The following is an 18043-nucleotide window of genomic DNA, read 5'->3' on the forward strand; positions in this document are numbered from 1 at the left end:
ACTAACCTTAGAGCTCATAAGAATACAACCTTCAGCATTGAAAGAAACTGCCTTTGCAATACCATTGAAATCCCATGTCAGAAAGTTATTTGGCATAAGTGAACCTTTTCACCTTTACAAATTTTAATATCTATTCATTCAATAAATTTCCATCACCAAGTCTTCTTTCTACACTCTTCCTATAATAACTGTAATTCAGATAATGACTGCAAAATACAACTTCTGAATATTGCCTAATTTCTGACGAGAACCCAACAAGTTCAAAACAGCTCTCAAGATAGTGAAAACCTTTTTCACTATCTTGAGAACCTGTTTTGAACTCTCAAGATAGTGAAAACCGAATCCAAAGCATTAATAAAGTGCTAAAGGAAGAGTATATGTCTTTTTCAAAATAGAGCAATATGTGAGAAGATAATGAAGGCCTTCAACTCTGATGGGAAAGATTATATTCTTACAGTCAATTCTCACTTTAGCAAACACTGCTATAACTATAACCAACTTGCTCATTATAACTAATGAAAAGTCCTAAACACAACCGCATAGGTAAAATGCTATGCTAAACAAATTCTATAAAAAAATATAGTAAACTGTCCACTAAAAAAAAACTGCTCCTTGCATTTTCTATAGTGAGAGTTTACTGCATATGCTCTCTGATCAATTTCAAAATTTTTAAATTGCAAACATTTGATGATGAACGAATAATGGATTATTATCTAAGACCTCCAAAGAGATTCATCAAGGGCGGCCACATATCTCACACCAGCTGTCACACCTGCTCTTAAACTTATTCACACTAAATGTATTTACTATTTCGACAGGTAAACTGTTCCACTTGCTCACTGCTCTGTGAGAGAAGAATCTAGCTCTCACCCCCTTTCTTAACTGTACACAAAGTTAACTTCTACAGATACCTTCTCCTCCTTGTCCTCTCCCTGCTTCTCATATAATAAAAAAATTCATTAGATAATATCCTATAACATCCTTTCAGAAGTTTATAAATTATTTTAACCCTCTTTCCCCAGCTTACCTATCTATAGTCCACATACTCTCAATCTGGTCTCAATCTACATTCCATAATCCTGATATAATCTTTGTAACTCTTCTTTGAACCTTTTCCACAGCCTCTTTATCCTCTCCAAATCAGGGAGACTAAATCTATGTGCAGTAGTCCACATGCAGCCTTATCAAGGCCTTGTAAAGATGCAAAATGGCTATCCTTTCATATCAATGTTCACCTAAACATTGCCATTATCCACTGAGTTGTATTTGCAATTTTGCAATGTGATCTTTGAGCTTCAGTTTCCTATCTGCCATAATGCCAAGATCCCTAGTCTCATCAATTTCTTGTAACATAATCCCACCAATGTAATATACAATTAAGGGAAGAGTATATGTCATGATGTATCTTTGACATGATGAAATCTCATCCTGCCAAAGTGCATAACTTTACATTTCCTAACATTGAATGGATAGCCATTTATTATCATTTGCTTCCATTTCCAGTTTATTCAAATCATTCTGCAAGTGCTGATTATCAGTGGCATCCCTAATTGCACCTGCCTCTCTTTGTATCATCAACAAACAAATGAACATCTCCTGTCAGGTCCTTCCCATTCTAAATGTATAGACTGAACAACGATGGTTCAAGAACTGATCACAAGTCACCTTGAATCTGGTAGATTTACACCCACCATATACCACTTTCTGATACTTATCCATCAGCAATAGTCAATAGTTTATATTCCAACCTCATATTCTTCAGTTTATGCGATAGCCTTTCATGTGGTATTCTATCAAAAGCCTTAGCAAAATTCAACTGTACCATAGTGTATTGTATCCATTCCCTTGATCCAATTCAGCCTTAACATTATTATAAAATATGCACAATTGGCTAAAACATGACCTTATGATAAACCCATGCTGTCCTTTGCAAAGTATAGCTTATCTGTCAACCCATTTCTGCTGGCAAGTTCTTACCAACTTCTCAAAAATCCTCACCACCATTCCAGAGATACTGATAAATCATTAGTTAGATATTAGTTTTTGCACTAATATGGTTATATATCAACTAAATACTTTATTTGTTAGTTATTATATCATTCACACTGTTATCTCCTGACTAAAATTACCAACATGAATAATAATCAAAATATAAACTTGAACATTCCCTCCCAAACACACATTTAAGTATATTATTATGAAGTACATAATAATATACTTAAATGTATACTAAACAGTTACACTTTTTTACTTCATGTAATATTACATAAAAGAAAGTACAACATTCAAGTGGAATGATATACAAACTATATTAATTATTATTATATGACACCTCCATGGAGTTCCAAGACTCACTGCAGAGACCCCTCTATTACAGAACACTGCACGATCCATCATCTACACTATACAATCCACCATCTGCACCACACAACACAGCAATTAGTGCCTGTTAACTGCATCTGCTCTTTGGCTGATTTGCATGTTGCAGGAGAAAAAACTCTGCTTTCTCTTCATGAGAATAATTAACTAATTTTCTATAATAAATTTAGTTTAATCCTTTATCCAAGTGTGAGCAAACAAAGTTTGTGCCTGAAAGTATCTTCAGGATAGGTAGAGATGACCTGCTAATGCTTCTGCCTGGTATCTCAACTTGGGCCTGGCTCCCACTGAAGAGACCTCAATAAAGGTCGAAACTAGTCTGGGTAGTGGCCCTTCCCTTAATGCATAACATTAGACATATCCGCAAGGAGATGTGTTTTGCATTATAGGAGATACTGAGACAGAGGTGTTGGTATCTTGCTCCACCTTTGCAACGAGTTGCCCTGGTGTTGTACCACCTAACCCCAGTCATTAAGATACTTTCAGGCGCAAACTTTGTTTGCTCACACTTGGATAAAGGATTAAACTAAATTTATTATACTCTAACCAAGTGAAAAATAAACTTTCAACAAAAATAAAATAACTCATTTTCATTCAAAAAGCTCATATAAACATTCCTCTTGTCATGATAATTCAAATATGAAAAAATATTTAAACTCTTCATCTCTCTACTCACCCAGCAGTCCTCCTTTGGCACCATAGGAGAAGAGCATCCTTAGCAGATTTCTTCTCACTACTTTCATCATCTTCATTCTAGTGAACAATAATTAATTTAAAAATAAGGCTAAACAATTTGAATTTGTACTGAGCAGCAAAATATACTTTGTCCTTCTTTAATTCCATTTAATACCATAGAAAAAGATTTGTAACTAATTAAATAAACTAACTAAATAAATAAAACTTGATTTATTTATTTAGTAAGTTTAAAATAATATAAATAAAAAATAAGTGCTATTTTTCTTAGATGTTGTAAATTAGCACTTATATTTAACAATATGCCATCTATTCAAATTTAATGTTAAAGCAAAAGATAAATTGTTTTTAGATTTCTTTAGGTATTAGCAAGATATATAACACAATGGTAATAACAACACTAATTGCATAATCTGCAACAAAGAAATTACACTGAACAAATTATAACAAACATACTAGTTATCAAATATAAACTGCAGTAATATCTCATTATGAATATTCAAACTTATGTGTTTTGCATTAAAAAGATATTTTTTATGATTTTTTTAACATTTCCGTTTGAGCTGAGTGACTGGTTCTGTGTATATGGAAGTTTCTTTAAGTGTTTATGTGGATATCCTTACAATGTTAGTTTACTTTCAACCTTGGTAAGAAGCTGTTTTCTACACTGCTTGTCTTCAGATTTTAATTTACCTGTTTCATGGTGTGTGTGTGTGTGTGTGTGTGTGTGTGTGTGTGTGTGTGTGTGTGTGTGTGTGTGTGTGTGTGTGTGTGTGTGTGTGTGTGTGTGTTAACTTGTCCTGCAATTCAGTGAACCCTGCAATATGAATTCTAATAAATATTTAAGAAAAAAAAAATCATTACCTTAAAAGAATAGTTTGCTATTGACATGGGAGCAGTGGGGAAAAATATAAAGGATATAAAACTCAATGTGAGGACTTACTGAATCACTGTTTTGCACCATTAGAGACAATGCTAAAAAAATTAAAGAATCGTGTAAAAGTACCAAGCATATGAATATAGCTTGAATTTATGTTTATCATCATCATCAAATTCCTGCCATGTACCCTCAATGGAGTGTACAGGATATGATAGTACTACATGAAAAATTTACATCATTACTAACTTCCTATCTACAACTTTCCTCCAGATCAGTCTGTTACTTACCAAGACTCCAATATTATCAGATCTTATAATTTTGCCATCTAAGGCATACTTTGTACCATATCAATCCACCTATATCTCGGTCTTCTTCTGGGTCGTTTTCCTGCCAACCTGGCGGAGAACACTTGTTTTGATAATCTTTCCTCACCCATTCTGTTTAAATGATCATACCACCTGAGATTAGCTCTGCTAACGCATTCCTGGATGCTGACAATGTCAAGTTCTTCTTTCCTAATATCCTCGTTTTTAATATGATATTGCCATTGATGCCATCTGTTCATGCCTCTAATCTTTATCAGGATTCTCATATCTGTGGTCTCTAGTCTTTGGTCAAGAGTTTTACCTCTGACCCAGCTCTCTGATCCTTAAGTTAAACTGGTTTGAACACTGTCTTGTATGCAGCTAATTTAGTGTTCTGACCAATTTCTCCCTTATTCCATATGAATTTATTCAATTGCCTTCCTACTATACCATCTTAATTGATTCTGTTGTCTATTTCCATATTTAATTTACCATCTTCACTAAAAAGCGCGAAATGTTTTACTTGTTCCACAGGTTCTCCATTCACAATGCAGTTGACATTTTCAAAGATTTTGCCTATTTTCATTGTCTTTGTCTTTTTATTGGTGACCTCTTCATACCATATCTATTACAACAGTTATTCAATTTAGTCAAGGAATCTTGCAGACTCATAGCAGATTTATTGATAAGTATAACATCGTCCACATAAAGCAGAGAGCTGACATTAACATCTCCAATTTTGATATCATTTTCAATACCATTTTCATTCATAATGTGATCCATATAGATAATGAATAACAGAGGGGATAATGTACATCCTTGTCTCACACCAGATTTAACATTAAACCATCTTCCTGTACTTCCTTCAATTCTAACTGCTGACTTACAACTCAAAAAAAGACTAAGTATTGCTTGATATAATGCCCCATTGACACAATATAACTGTAGCATATTGAATAGCTTCTCTCTTAGCACCTTATCATAAGCCTTTTCCAGATCTACAAAACTCAAATAGAGAACATTGTTATATTCCCATACTTTCTCGACTATTTGTCGTAAAGTGAAGATCTGATTCTGACAGCCTCTATTTGGCCTGAATCCAGCTTGTTCTTCACCAAGCTTTTCTTCTACAATTCTTCTGAACCATTTCTCAAGTATACTTGCATATATTTTACCAGGAACACTCAGTAGGGAAATACCTCTGTAATTCTCACATTCAGTTTTATTTCCCTTTTTATATATGGGTACTATGAAAGCTGTACTCCAATCATCAGGAATTCATCCTTCTGTCCAGGCCTTCTGAACTATGTAGTGCAGCCACTGTGAGACTTTCATACCACCATACTTCAGCATTTCTGGTCGAATATCATCTACTCCTGCTGCCTTTCCACATTTCAAGCCTTTCATGGCTTTTTCTACTTCAAGTATGGATATGCATTCCTGACTATATGCCTGTTGAGTGTTTTTTTACCACTGTGCTATTACTGCTTGTTTCATTTAGCAGTTTTTCAATGTAATTACTCCATACTTCAAGGATATCTTTTTCTCCTGTTTTCATGTCACCTTTATAATCTCTAACTCCTTTTACAGCACTCTTTCCTCCATTCCTAAGCTTCTTCAACAACCTCCAGAATATTCTGCCACCTTCTTGATATTTATTTTCTATATTCTTGCCAAAGTCATCCCATGACTTTTGTTTAGCTAGTTTTACACAGTGTTTAGCTTTTATGTCTCTGTATTCTCTAAGACCACAAGCTGACTTATTTGCCAGGAACTATTGATATACTTTCTTCTTTTCCTTCTCTGCCTCTTTAACTTCCTGTGTCCACCATGGAGGTCTGATTTTTCTATCCTTGCAGACAACCTCACCACATGCCTCTCTGGCTGAATCAATCAAGGTTTTCTTCAAGGCTTGCCATTGAATCTCTAAAGTTTGATTCCTGTTCTCAAACTCTTTCATTTTTTCTTCAATAATCTTTGTGTATTTTAGTCTACAGTTCACATCTGAGAGCTGCTCAACTTTTATTTGCTTTAAAACTTTTTTACATGTTATTCTTTTCAATATGAAATTAAATTCAATTTTATCCTGCTCAAGACTAAATAGCGATCACTTCCAATTTCAAATCCTCTGTACATTCTGGTGTCCTGCACAAGGGAGAAAACATTACTATCAATAATAACATATTCAATGAGACTTTTCTTAATGGGATTATATTGATCAAGTGCATATAATAAACAACTATGTTATACCAACTAGTTTCACCAACTAAGGCTGTTGGCATCTTCAGGGTACATAACTGATGTAAGGCACTAAAAAGTAAAAAACTGTTACAAACTATAATCAACCGATTCCAATTATATTAAACAAAGACCAGAGCGCGTACAATACATGCATAGAGTGTGCATGATATCACTTTATTTAGGAATGTTCTATAGTTGGCACTATAATTCAGTTCTGGCAACCTTGAAGGATCTGATAAGGGTCTTCCAGATCACGGGCAAGATTGGTCCTTGGTTCCTGTTAAGGTTTTGTATACAGCAGGCAACCGTTGTGGCCTCCTTAAAAATTCGGGAGCGGAAGTCCTCCTCCATGTAAGGAAGTAAGGAATTGTGCTTCTATCCCACTCTATGGTATGGTTCGTTCTTGAGAAATGAAAAGCTAACCCCGATTTTTCTTCTCTGTTATTATTGACTTCACCTATATGTTCTTTTTGCCTAATTTCAAGGCTCCTTGAAGTTTGGCCGATGTAATTCAAGCCGCACGAGCAGGATATGTTATAAACTACAGCATATTTGGAGAAAGGATGGCATCTTTTGGAGATCTTAAGAGTTGTCTAATTGTTTCTGTGGGTTTAAAGGCCACTCTTATTTTATGTGGTCTGAGGAGTCTAGCAATCTTATTGGAAACTGTCCCTAAGTATGGAACGACGATGGTAGAAATATAACATATATCATCTTGTTGTCTTTGTCGGGGTTCAGAGAAAAGTATCTTGTGGACGAGTCTTCGAGGAAATCCATTCATGTTAAGGTTGGTGGATATCAGGGATAGTTCTTCCTGGAGGTCTTGTTGATCTGTTGTAAGGAGGGAGGCACGGTTCTTCAACATGTGTACAATACTAAGTTTCTGAGAAATGTGGTGGCAGGAAGTGAAATGTAAATAATGTCCTGTATTGGTAGGTTTGCGGTAAACTGAGAGGTTGATACCACCATTCAGAAGCTTCTTAATTAAATTGTCTAGAAATGATAATTGGTTATCTTTTTCAAGTTCTGGAGTGGATTTGATTGTGTGGTGTAGAAAGATGATTTTGTTAAGAAAGTCGAACAGGTCCTTTTTTGTGTGGTTCCAAACGATAAAAATATCGTCCATGTATCTCCACCATACTGTGGGTTTAGAGTCTGTTTGAGTTAATATTTTACTTTCAAAATCCTCCATAAAGAGATCAGCATAATCATTCTTCTCCAACTCCTGCATACACATAACACAGCCAAATTAGCTCCTATTATACCAAAAATGTGTACTGCATGCCTTTACTGGTTTTTCAAAAGAAACACTCAGAACAATCTTGAACAGCTTAGATGAGCGGAATCCACCATACATATTTCAATGAAATGAAAAAAATAGGAATAAATTGATATGAAAATTTTAGAGACAAAATTGTGTATTTGATCATTTTTGTTACTGGTGATTGTTATATCAGTAGTAATAGTCTAGATAGTTATTCATCATGCGCACACATTGCAATGGTTTGTTAACCTTGCACAAAGTACTGAAGGTTGTTCTATATTATAATTAGTGACTAAAAACAATCAACTGATTTTTAGTGCTTCAAAAACAGAGTTAAAAACCTCTCTTTCCACTGATCAAGTGGATCAATGTATTTCAGATTGTGGTATCCATTTGAGATGGCAACAACATCTAGATCTTCATTTCACAGAATATCACATTTTAAAATCCTCAGCAGTAATGGATATATGTCCTGTCCCATACAGAGCATGTGTATGTAAATGAAGATCCAGATGGCTATGTTCATAGCATATCACATTTTAAAAGCCTCAGCAGCAATAGGTATAGGTCCTGTCCCATATAGATCCTGTATATTATTTGCAACATTCAGGAAATACTCTACAGTTAAGCTTTTCATTGCTTGCAAATAAAGCTGTCAGCAATGAAAAGCTTAATTCTTATATAGTTACAGCACATTATTTCTAATATAGGAAATTATAGGCTAGATAATTTGTTTATCTTACTCTAGAAAACAAAAGTTTCTTATCTAAAGCAAGATGCTAATTTTTCAAGCTACTGGTCTTCAAAAAAGCAGACTGGTAGTCCATCTTATGATGGACAGTGAAAATGGTTATATCATTCCATACAAAAATCCATTCACAGTCATGCCACACTAGGATTCAAAACCCACAGACTGTAGGCTGGATAGCAGAGACAATATCTACTAAGCTAACTAGGTTGGAAAGCATAAGAACAAAATTTTGATTATGCTTTTAAAAAATCAGTCAATGACTCAAAGTAGCAATAGTAGAATCAAATGGAACCTATACTCCCTTTTGTAATATGAATCTCCAGAATCAGAAAGAAAATCAAAAAAAGTCTTATTTAATTCCAACTTTTTTTCAGATTACTAGATGGTTTGAAAATGAGAGAAAATTTGTGAAGCAATGGAAATTCAGTATTACATTTACATATGTAATCTCTAAATAACTTAGGGAATTGAAACAAATTAGGGAATTTAGAAATGCATAACCAACGTATAAGCCTGTCTACGAGAATCAACATATGTAATCATTTGTGGTTGCATATGTTTATTGTAAAAGTTGTATATGTAAAATTCACATGAAGTGAATTCACACAAAAAATAAAGAGTGTGAAGATATCACTACTGATTGGGATTTTAACACTGATTCGAGACATAAGAGTATACAGGGGAAACAGTAATCTAATGCCAAAACATATTCATTATTGTTATTTTTAATTACTATGACTACTTGCTTATATCCATTATTGCACAAAGGATGTTCTGAAAAACTTAGTCACATGTTCTTGAAAATAAATCAATTTTTTTTTACCATACCATTAACTGCCATCAGATGCTACAAATATCAAATCTTAATGTCTTTGCATGTGCATTCACCTCTCTCAATAACACTTTCAGTTCCCTCTGTTAACTAGTCCAACAAGGTCTTTTATTTAAATAAAACCACAGCAAACCACTGGCTGTCCTTGAAACAAAGTGTCCTACATTTCAAGATTCTTTGAGAGATACCAAACAAACAAGCTATTTCTACAAACAAGATGTCAAGAAGCTTACAGTAAAATATTGTACAGGCAGGCAGCAAAGATATTCTGGAAAAATTTTCAAATTGAAGTATCTTGACTCATCTGCTGCATTAACACAACCAACAGATAGATTTTGAACTGATATGCAAAAAATATAAAGTACAAATACAGTTAACATTCAAATTAATAATAAGACAATACTACATTTATAAATACAAATTATTTTTAAAATTTTATAGAATAAAAGGATAGTCAATGAAATCTGTAACATTTTCCTAGCAAATAATGAAAGTAATTTTGCTACAAACAGCATTTCATTTGTAGCATGTTTTACTGTACCTATAAAAATATCATATTTCAATACATTCAGAACAGTACAAGAATACATCAAATTTAATTTAACCAAGTGTGGAAATGTGCATTTTCAATACTATAAACAAAGAATCAAAAGAATGAGTTGGCATTTTTTTATAAAGAGCACAAAGCATGGCCAGTTCATTAAAATAAATATATATAATCTTGCAAGCTTTCCAATACCACTTTTGTAGAGGTAAATTATGAATTATAAACTATAAATAAGGAAACTTGTATAACTTAATTTTTCTTTGTGTGGCTCGCACCCATGAAAGGTTTATTTGTAAACCCATGGTACATTTGCACCATGAGTGGGCTAAGAATTTTTTTTTCTATTTATTTTTTATGTCTGAATGTCATATCCCCACGTGTCCTGAGGGCACAGAGGCCTGACATACATAAAGTTAACCCTGTGAGAATGGCCAGTCCTCAGCAGAGTGCCAGCAGCATCAAACGATTGATTCCCTTCCAACTACTAACCATACTCAGATTTGCTTAACTTTTTGCATGAGCCATTAGTAGCAGAGACTCTACCAATCGACCAACCTTTACTGGCACTTATTTTTTTAGTTTGGAAACCTGCTCCAGAGACCAAACATGGAATTTTTCAAGCCACTTCAGGCCTCCAATAAGCAGGGTGGTGGTCTCTCATCAGGCAATAAAAATTCATCTCCCATCTAAACAGTTTATTAATACTAATTTCCAATATTCCTCCAGTATCAAAGAACAATTTCAAGCTAATATTGAGACTAACAACAATATTACCATTTTAGATTTTAGTCCTAACTAACTTTCTGAATTGGGGGGGGGGGGGCGCATGCTAATCTTCACCCCTAGCCAATTACAGATAGTCAGCCCCAGCATATCAGTGATTCTAATTGACATCTTGAGAAGAATATACAGAGCTGCCAACATCTCATGGTCCCCCAACTTTCAAAATGTATATTTATTGTCTGAAATAGTGCGAGTTCTACAGTCAATTTTGATGAAAAAAATTAACCATTTTTTCATCAAAAACAAGCAAGATTTCATGAATAAATGTCAGTGATTAGAATTTTATGCCTGTCTTGCAAAGCCCTTTAATTTCTTCATTAACAGGTTACTTCTCTCGGCATGGGAAGCATAACAGACAGAATGCACCAGAATGTGATCTCAATCTTCAACCAATTACTTTATGAAAAGATATAAACTATACATGGCACCTACTGAGTACTATCACATGCGTCAATCTGGTTATGATCTGTGATAATATTTTTGCCATCTTGCAACCTTCCATTCAGAATTTAAGTCTTTTTTTTTTTTTTAAATATTTATCCCACACACAAAAGGCAGAAGAGCCTATAGCAAACAGATGTCATGTGAAGGCAGGGTCAGGAATACAGTAATCTGTTGATATTCTTCTTGAACTGTTGAAGATTGTAGTCCTTTGAAAATGCTTCATAAAGCAAACTGTTCCACAGAATTGAGGTGGAAGGAATGAAATATGACTGGAAATAGTAGGTGAGTATGCAGTTTTACTGTAAAAGGATGTTGAGCAGCTGTACTACAAGTTCCTGTAGATCTGGCAGAAATATGAGGCATAATGGATGCCAGTTCTGCTGAACAATGGCCATGGAAATATCTGTAGAAGAGACACAATGAAGAAACTGATCTATGTGATAGATCAGGCTGAAGAAAGTCTGTAAGAGAAGTGTTATTTATCAACCAGACTGCCTTATTCTGTACAGCATCTAGAATTTTTAGGTAGATCTTGGGTCTAGATGAGAGAGCAGTAATCAAATGTTGATTGGATTTGAGATTCATACAGAGTAAGTAACTGTTCAGCAGAGAAGAACCGTCTTGACACAGAAAAGGAAGTCAAGTTTTTGGAAGTGGTTGATACTATAGAAGTGATATGATTGTGCCAGTCAGTAGAAGAAGAGATTTGGTCTTGACTGTCGAGCTCAGCATTATCAAAAGTAAGCAAAGAAGATCTGAGGTCTTTTTTACAGCAAAACAAGCAAAACTGCATTTTAGAAGCATTGAGGTTGACTAAGTTGCTCTCACCCCAATCATGAATATTATAATGATCAGTGCTCAGGGTACTTATTATAGAAGATCTTGGAGCAGGAAATGACTGAGCACCGCAAGGCCTGTTATATGAGTAGGACGAGTGGAGTATGCTATCATCAGAAAACTATGAATAGGATTTGCAGTCAATGAGAGTAGATCATTTATATAAATCAGGAAGAGGGTGGGTGAAATGACAGAGCCCTGAGAGATACTGGCATTGACAGGAAAGTCTGAGGAGAGACCACCAACCTCCATTGCCTATAAGGATCAATCTGAGAAAAAATTGGTGATCCATTTATACTAGGACAATTCACTTGAACAGAGTACCTGGAAAGAGAACTAGTTTAAAAAAGATCTCTAGAGTGTTGGATGAGTGAATAGGATTGTCAGTAATTCAGGAAGGGAGATGAATTGATTAAAGCAAAAATCTTTGCCTATATTCTAGCTTGGTCAATGAAATTTGGAAAAGGGAGCCAACTGGAATTATAGACATTGAAATCACCAAGAAGGATGACTTCACTGTCTGGAAATTTGGAGGGTATGAAATCAAGCTTTGAAGATAGGAAGTCAAAAAAGATCAGAGTGATTTTCAGAATTGGGAGAATGGTAGAGGCAGCAGATGAATGAAAAAAAGTTTGGCAAAGAAATTTTAAGCCAAAGGGGGTCAAAAAAAGATGACATTCTAGGTTAGGCTTCCTTTGGCAAGGAATATCAAAATGCACAAAAACACAAGTACCTCCCTTATGGCAGAAGGAGTCATTTATACAGTTAAGATGAGCTGTGGTGAATTTAGTAGCAATTTGAGGGTCAGTCAGAAATGGAACATCAAGTTTGGATGGTGACTGAAGATGCCATGGATGTTGCTAAAGTGAACATGAAAGATTTCTCTGTGTGATTTTTTAATTTATTTTATTTTATTTTATTTTTTTGAATTTAGAGGGAGGTTTATTTTTTTGTTGGGCTGCAGAGACACTATACCTATTTAGAATTAGTTTCATGTTTAATGTTACAAAAACTGAAGAGAAAAAGAGAAGAGAAGCATGCAGTGGGAGAAAATAGACTCTTCAAGATATCACCCCAGAGCATATCCAGTTTCCAAACCACAACATAGCCTCAACAGTGTTCCCTCCAGGTATGACATTGCAGTGCAGCAAAATTATGCACCATATGGTCAGGAAGCCTCCTAAAAGATGCTTACCATCTGGTTCAGCCTCATTCACTAACTGGTAGCCGGCCTGCAGAACTGCTTTACTGTTGTACCCTCAAAGGTGGTGGATCGTCATCCCAGAATATAATTTACTATAGAGGTTGATTCATATGATATCTAATTCCTTTTGAAACTTCAAGGAATTCAAATAATTCAAAACATAATTCAAAAAAGCCTACAGTTCTCTGTCTAATGAAAACAGACATTTACAAAAAACACTGGGCCTTGTATCCACACTTTCAAAAGATCACAATGGAAATTATCTCATATTGCAATAATGCATTGGTATTAATGGATGAATTAAGTTAAAGTGATGTTAAGTCTAGAATGAAGACATCAAGTCATTAAATTAAGTTGTATAGAGGCTTAGTAAAGTAAAGTTAAGCTTGGTAACTCGTTTGAAGCCTTTGTTTTTTTTTACATTAATTACATTAATTGACATTAATGTAAATAATGTCAATAACCTGAGATTTGATATTGATCAACTTAAAATTTTAATGAAAATTTTCAACCAAAACAGAAAAACTGGTTGATTGAAGATGTCAAACTAAAATATTTCTCATTTATAAAAATGCTTATTTACATCATTGTAGAATTAGAAACAAATTATTTGTTATATCCATAAAGTAAACACAAAATTTACAAACAATTATTACTATTATTGCACAAACCTCCTTTCTTTATGCACTGATCGAATGTGGGGCAACCAAACTAACTTGGGCATATTCTTTGTTATTTATTTGTTTATATTGAGAAATACTCTAGAATGTCTATGAAACAGTGTTACAATTATTCACTTTATTAAATATAATTGAATATCACGTTATTCTTTATATTAAATACGTGCTGTCAAATAATCAAAATGCAAACTTTACCAGCTATAACATGTTTTAACATTGATCAAAATACAGATGCAAAGGTTTTAAAATTGAAATATCAGTGAAATAATATGGATAAGAAGATAAGAAGCATGTCTGTCAACAACAATGCTGTTAGGCGATTAAATCAATGTATTATTTATATTATTATTATCTCAAGATTCCCATAGAGTCAAAGACTCCATGGGGATCTTGGGATGTATAATAATAATATAAATATATTATATAATGTATATTTGTAGACATTATAATGTAGATTTGTAGATAATCTATAATGTAGATATAATGTAAATAAATTATATAATGTAGACTAAATGTGTGCAAGGTTCATTCATGGTGACATTATTAACAATGATATTCACTCACCACATCAATTTCTATTTCCTGAATTTGAAACCTTAATATAATTGTCCATATGAGACCTAAAATTAGCCTAGGATTACCATCTACAATGTCCTCAGCACCTATGCTCTCCAGTCGCACCTATAAAAATATTGAAATATTTTATACTACAATACAATAACCAACCATTTCTAATTAAAAGTTCTCATTTATATAAAAAAAAATAAATAAAAAAAATTTAAATTTGATACTTAGATATTTTCATGATTCACAAGTGAATCAAATTTAACTGACTTTTTAATCCAATTTTAACACCACTCAAATATAAATTAATATTTCTAAAAGAGGCTTTTCTTAGTCCATTCTAAAAAATTGTTATTTTAAATATTTTCAATATTTAAGTATAAAAAAACAACAAGCATATATATATATATATATATAAAATGATAAGCCTTTTTATGTCACGTTTTGAAACTCAGGGGCTACCCTGAGTTTCAAAACGTTCACACACACACACACACACACACACACACACACACACACACACACACACACACACACTAGGGCTCTGCCCCCATGGCTCCTCCCCCCTTGAGTTCTGGGCTGGTAAGACAAAAAACGTTTCAAATTTCGGCTTATCTTTTTATATATATAGAGAGAGTAGGTATATGCACACATATGTGCAAACAAACATATACCGTAACTTTAAAGTATTCGGCCACTAGCATTTATCAACAAAATACTAAGCATGTTTATTCAAAATGAATAAGAATGTATGGTCACTTAATGACAATGTAATATGCAACATAAATTTTATCCTAAAGCCTTGCTCTGTGATAATGTACGTTATGTTGTTGTTATGTGCCATCCCATTTTTGACTCTTGGTGATCTTGTGAACAAAGGTTCTACATCCCACTCAGTCTCTTGTCCTTTCTTACAGCAACTGTAATTTCAAGTTGGTAAGTTCTTTTATATTGTCCATCCAATTCTTTTGTGATCTACCTCTTCTTCTCATTCCCTTGATCTTCCCCAATATAAGTGCCGCTTCCAATGATTCATCAGCTCGCATAATATGTCCAAAGTACATCAAATTCTGTTTAGCAATCATCACCTTCAAGGAGCATTCTGTCTTTATACTCTCTAAAACCTTCTATTGGTCATTCTTGTAGTCCATGGGATTCTTAATAGAATTAGCAATTAATTTAATTAATTCATTTGAATTAAGAATTCATTTGAATTCTTAATTCAAATGAATCAATTCGCTTTCTGTCTTTCTTCTTAATAATCCAGCTTTCACATCCATACATCACTACTGGAAATGCCATTGCTTTGACAATTCTAAGTTTCATAGCCTTACTCACACCTCTATCTTTCATAATTTTTATCAGGTTTAACATAGCTTTTTTTTCCCCCACGACTATCCACCTTTTAATTTCATCTTCACATTTACCATTATTTCTTATTCTGGACCCCAGCAAATCATAACTTCAATTATCTCTATTTTATCTTCCTCTATTATAAATTCATTTAAATTGCCAGAAGCCATCACATTTTGCTGATGTTTAAATTAAGCCTATCTTTGTTACTTTCCCTCTTAACCAATAGATCAACCACTCCAAATCTTTCTTAGTTTCTGTTATAAGGGTTGTATCATTTGCATATCTTAAATTATTTATTTTTCTGCACCAATCTTTGTCTAATTTAGCCATCCTCATAATATATTCATTATAAATATTAAAAAGATAGGGCAACAGTATACAACCTTGCCACATCCCTTTTTCCACTTGAACACTGTGTTTCTCCAAAGACTGTTTTTATTGAAGCTTCTTGGTTGTCATATAGCTCTCTTATTAAAAGAGCTAGATGCTCAGGTATTCTCAATGATCTCATTACAATCCGCAGTCTGATCTGTGCAATCAAAAGCTTTCTTATATTCAATGAAACAGATGAAGATTCTGAAATTCTCTTGTTCACTGATACTCCATCACCTCCAGGAACTTTTCCTTTTGGCAGCTGTTCCATTGCTGATATCACTTCACAGTTCATTATCATAGGTTCCTCAACAAATTTTCTCCTTTCAGATTCTCCTTCAATATTATTACCTTTCTTTTACAAAGAAAGATAATAATACATACACTTTCGATCTTTTTTTTCACTTTGAGGGACAAAAAATACCAGTTTCCAAGAGTAAAAAACCTCCATCTCCATATGAGACTGGCTAACTCACCTTTTAATTGATAAGCCCTGATAATGGTGCTTCACATCATGGACAGAACTCAAACACAGGTTTTTTCCATCCAGAGGACCCCATCAAAACCTACTTTGCTACAAGTGCTCCATGCAAAATGTTAAACTGTTATCTTGTCCTTTTCTAATAGTGAGGGAGCTTTGTAGATGACCCTATTTACTGCCATGTATGAATTGTAAATTTTTATGGTAAGCAAATTTAAAAACACGTTATATATTCCTGAACAGATATTGTCGTTCATGATAATTTAAGAAAATAACTTAGAGGAGACCTCCACATAGCCTTTAAAGGAATGCGGAGAACCGACCAGGGCTTCTGACCTAATGTCTAATCCTCACCTTCTCGTGGTGCACCCTGTTGGGTATCTACTTGGATACTGAACGAACGAGGATGGGCTAGCAATTTGGGATTTAGCCGATCAAATTGTATTCTTATTGGTTAAACCAAAATAAAAAAAATGATGGTACAACATGACAAAATTTCACGCCGGCTGGGGCATCGCCCAGTTAAACAAGGCCCCTGTTGTTTTCGCCAGGGAACCAGGGCGAACAGCGAAAAGTCAGCTACTGGAACAAATCTGAAAACAAACCCGAACTCAACATCACCAGAGTTAAAGATCGGTACTATCAACGTAAGAAGCCCGAATGGCAAGGAAATGGAGCTAGCTGAGGAATTAGATAAGTACCAGATCGACATAATAGGGCTGACTAAAACAAAAAAGACCAAAACTGGTGAGATCTTTCTGAGCAATAAATACAAAATGTTATATTCAGGCAATGACAATCAAGGAAAAGAAGGAGTAGCCATAGTATTCAACACAAAATACGAGGCTAATCTTCTTGAATGCCAGGCAGTCTCAAGTAGAGTAATGTGGGCAAATATGAGAATGGGGAACTGGACAATGAGACTTATTTGTGCCTATGGTCCCACAGAAGGTTCTACTAAGGTAGAAGTGGAGGGATTTTTTGAGGCTTTAGAAAAAGCAACTGACACAATGAAAAATGAAAAGTTGGTCCTTGTTGGGGATCTAAATAGCAGAGTAGGAAATGATTGTGAGACATACAAAAATATTTTGGGAAAATTTGGAGAAAAGAGCAAAGCTACTAATAAGGGCAAATATCTGTTGGATTTCTGCTCAGGACATGGACTGGTTATTACTAACACCATGTTCCAGCATAAAAATGTGCACAAATTCACATGGAAAGAAGAGGTTAGGAATAAGAAAAGTCTCATTGACTATGATATTGTTGATAGTGATGTTTTCTCCCTGGTGCAGGACACCAGAGTGCACAGAGGATTTGAAATTGGAAGTGATCACTATTTGGTCTTGAGCAGGATAAAATTGAATTTCATATTGAAAAGAATAACATATAAGAAAGTTTTAAAGCGAATAAAAGTTGAGCAGCTCTCATAT

General features: G+C 34.2%; 1 protein-coding gene across 1 annotated transcript in view; it reads right to left on the bottom strand.

Annotated features, from left to right (window-relative positions):
• The window catches only part of kst (spectrin beta chain, non-erythrocytic 5 kst), a 687893-nt gene that overhangs the window by 553213 nt on the left and 116637 nt on the right, over positions 1-18043 (bottom strand). Inside the window, exons 4-5 of the mRNA XM_090398802.1 lie at positions 14405-14521; positions 3056-3132 (exon numbers count right to left, since the gene is read on the bottom strand). Of these exons, the coding sequence (XP_090254928.1) occupies positions 3056-3132; positions 14405-14521 (194 nt within the window). The remainder of the gene's footprint in view (positions 1-3055; positions 3133-14404; positions 14522-18043) is intronic.

The sequence above is a fragment of the Typopeltis vanoorti genome, chromosome 10 (genome assembly GCF_054136105.1).
Source record: "Typopeltis vanoorti isolate ZY-2024b chromosome 10, IOZ_Tvanoo_1.0, whole genome shotgun sequence".
In the NCBI taxonomy this organism is placed as follows: Eukaryota; Metazoa; Arthropoda; class Arachnida; order Uropygi; family Thelyphonidae; genus Typopeltis; species Typopeltis vanoorti.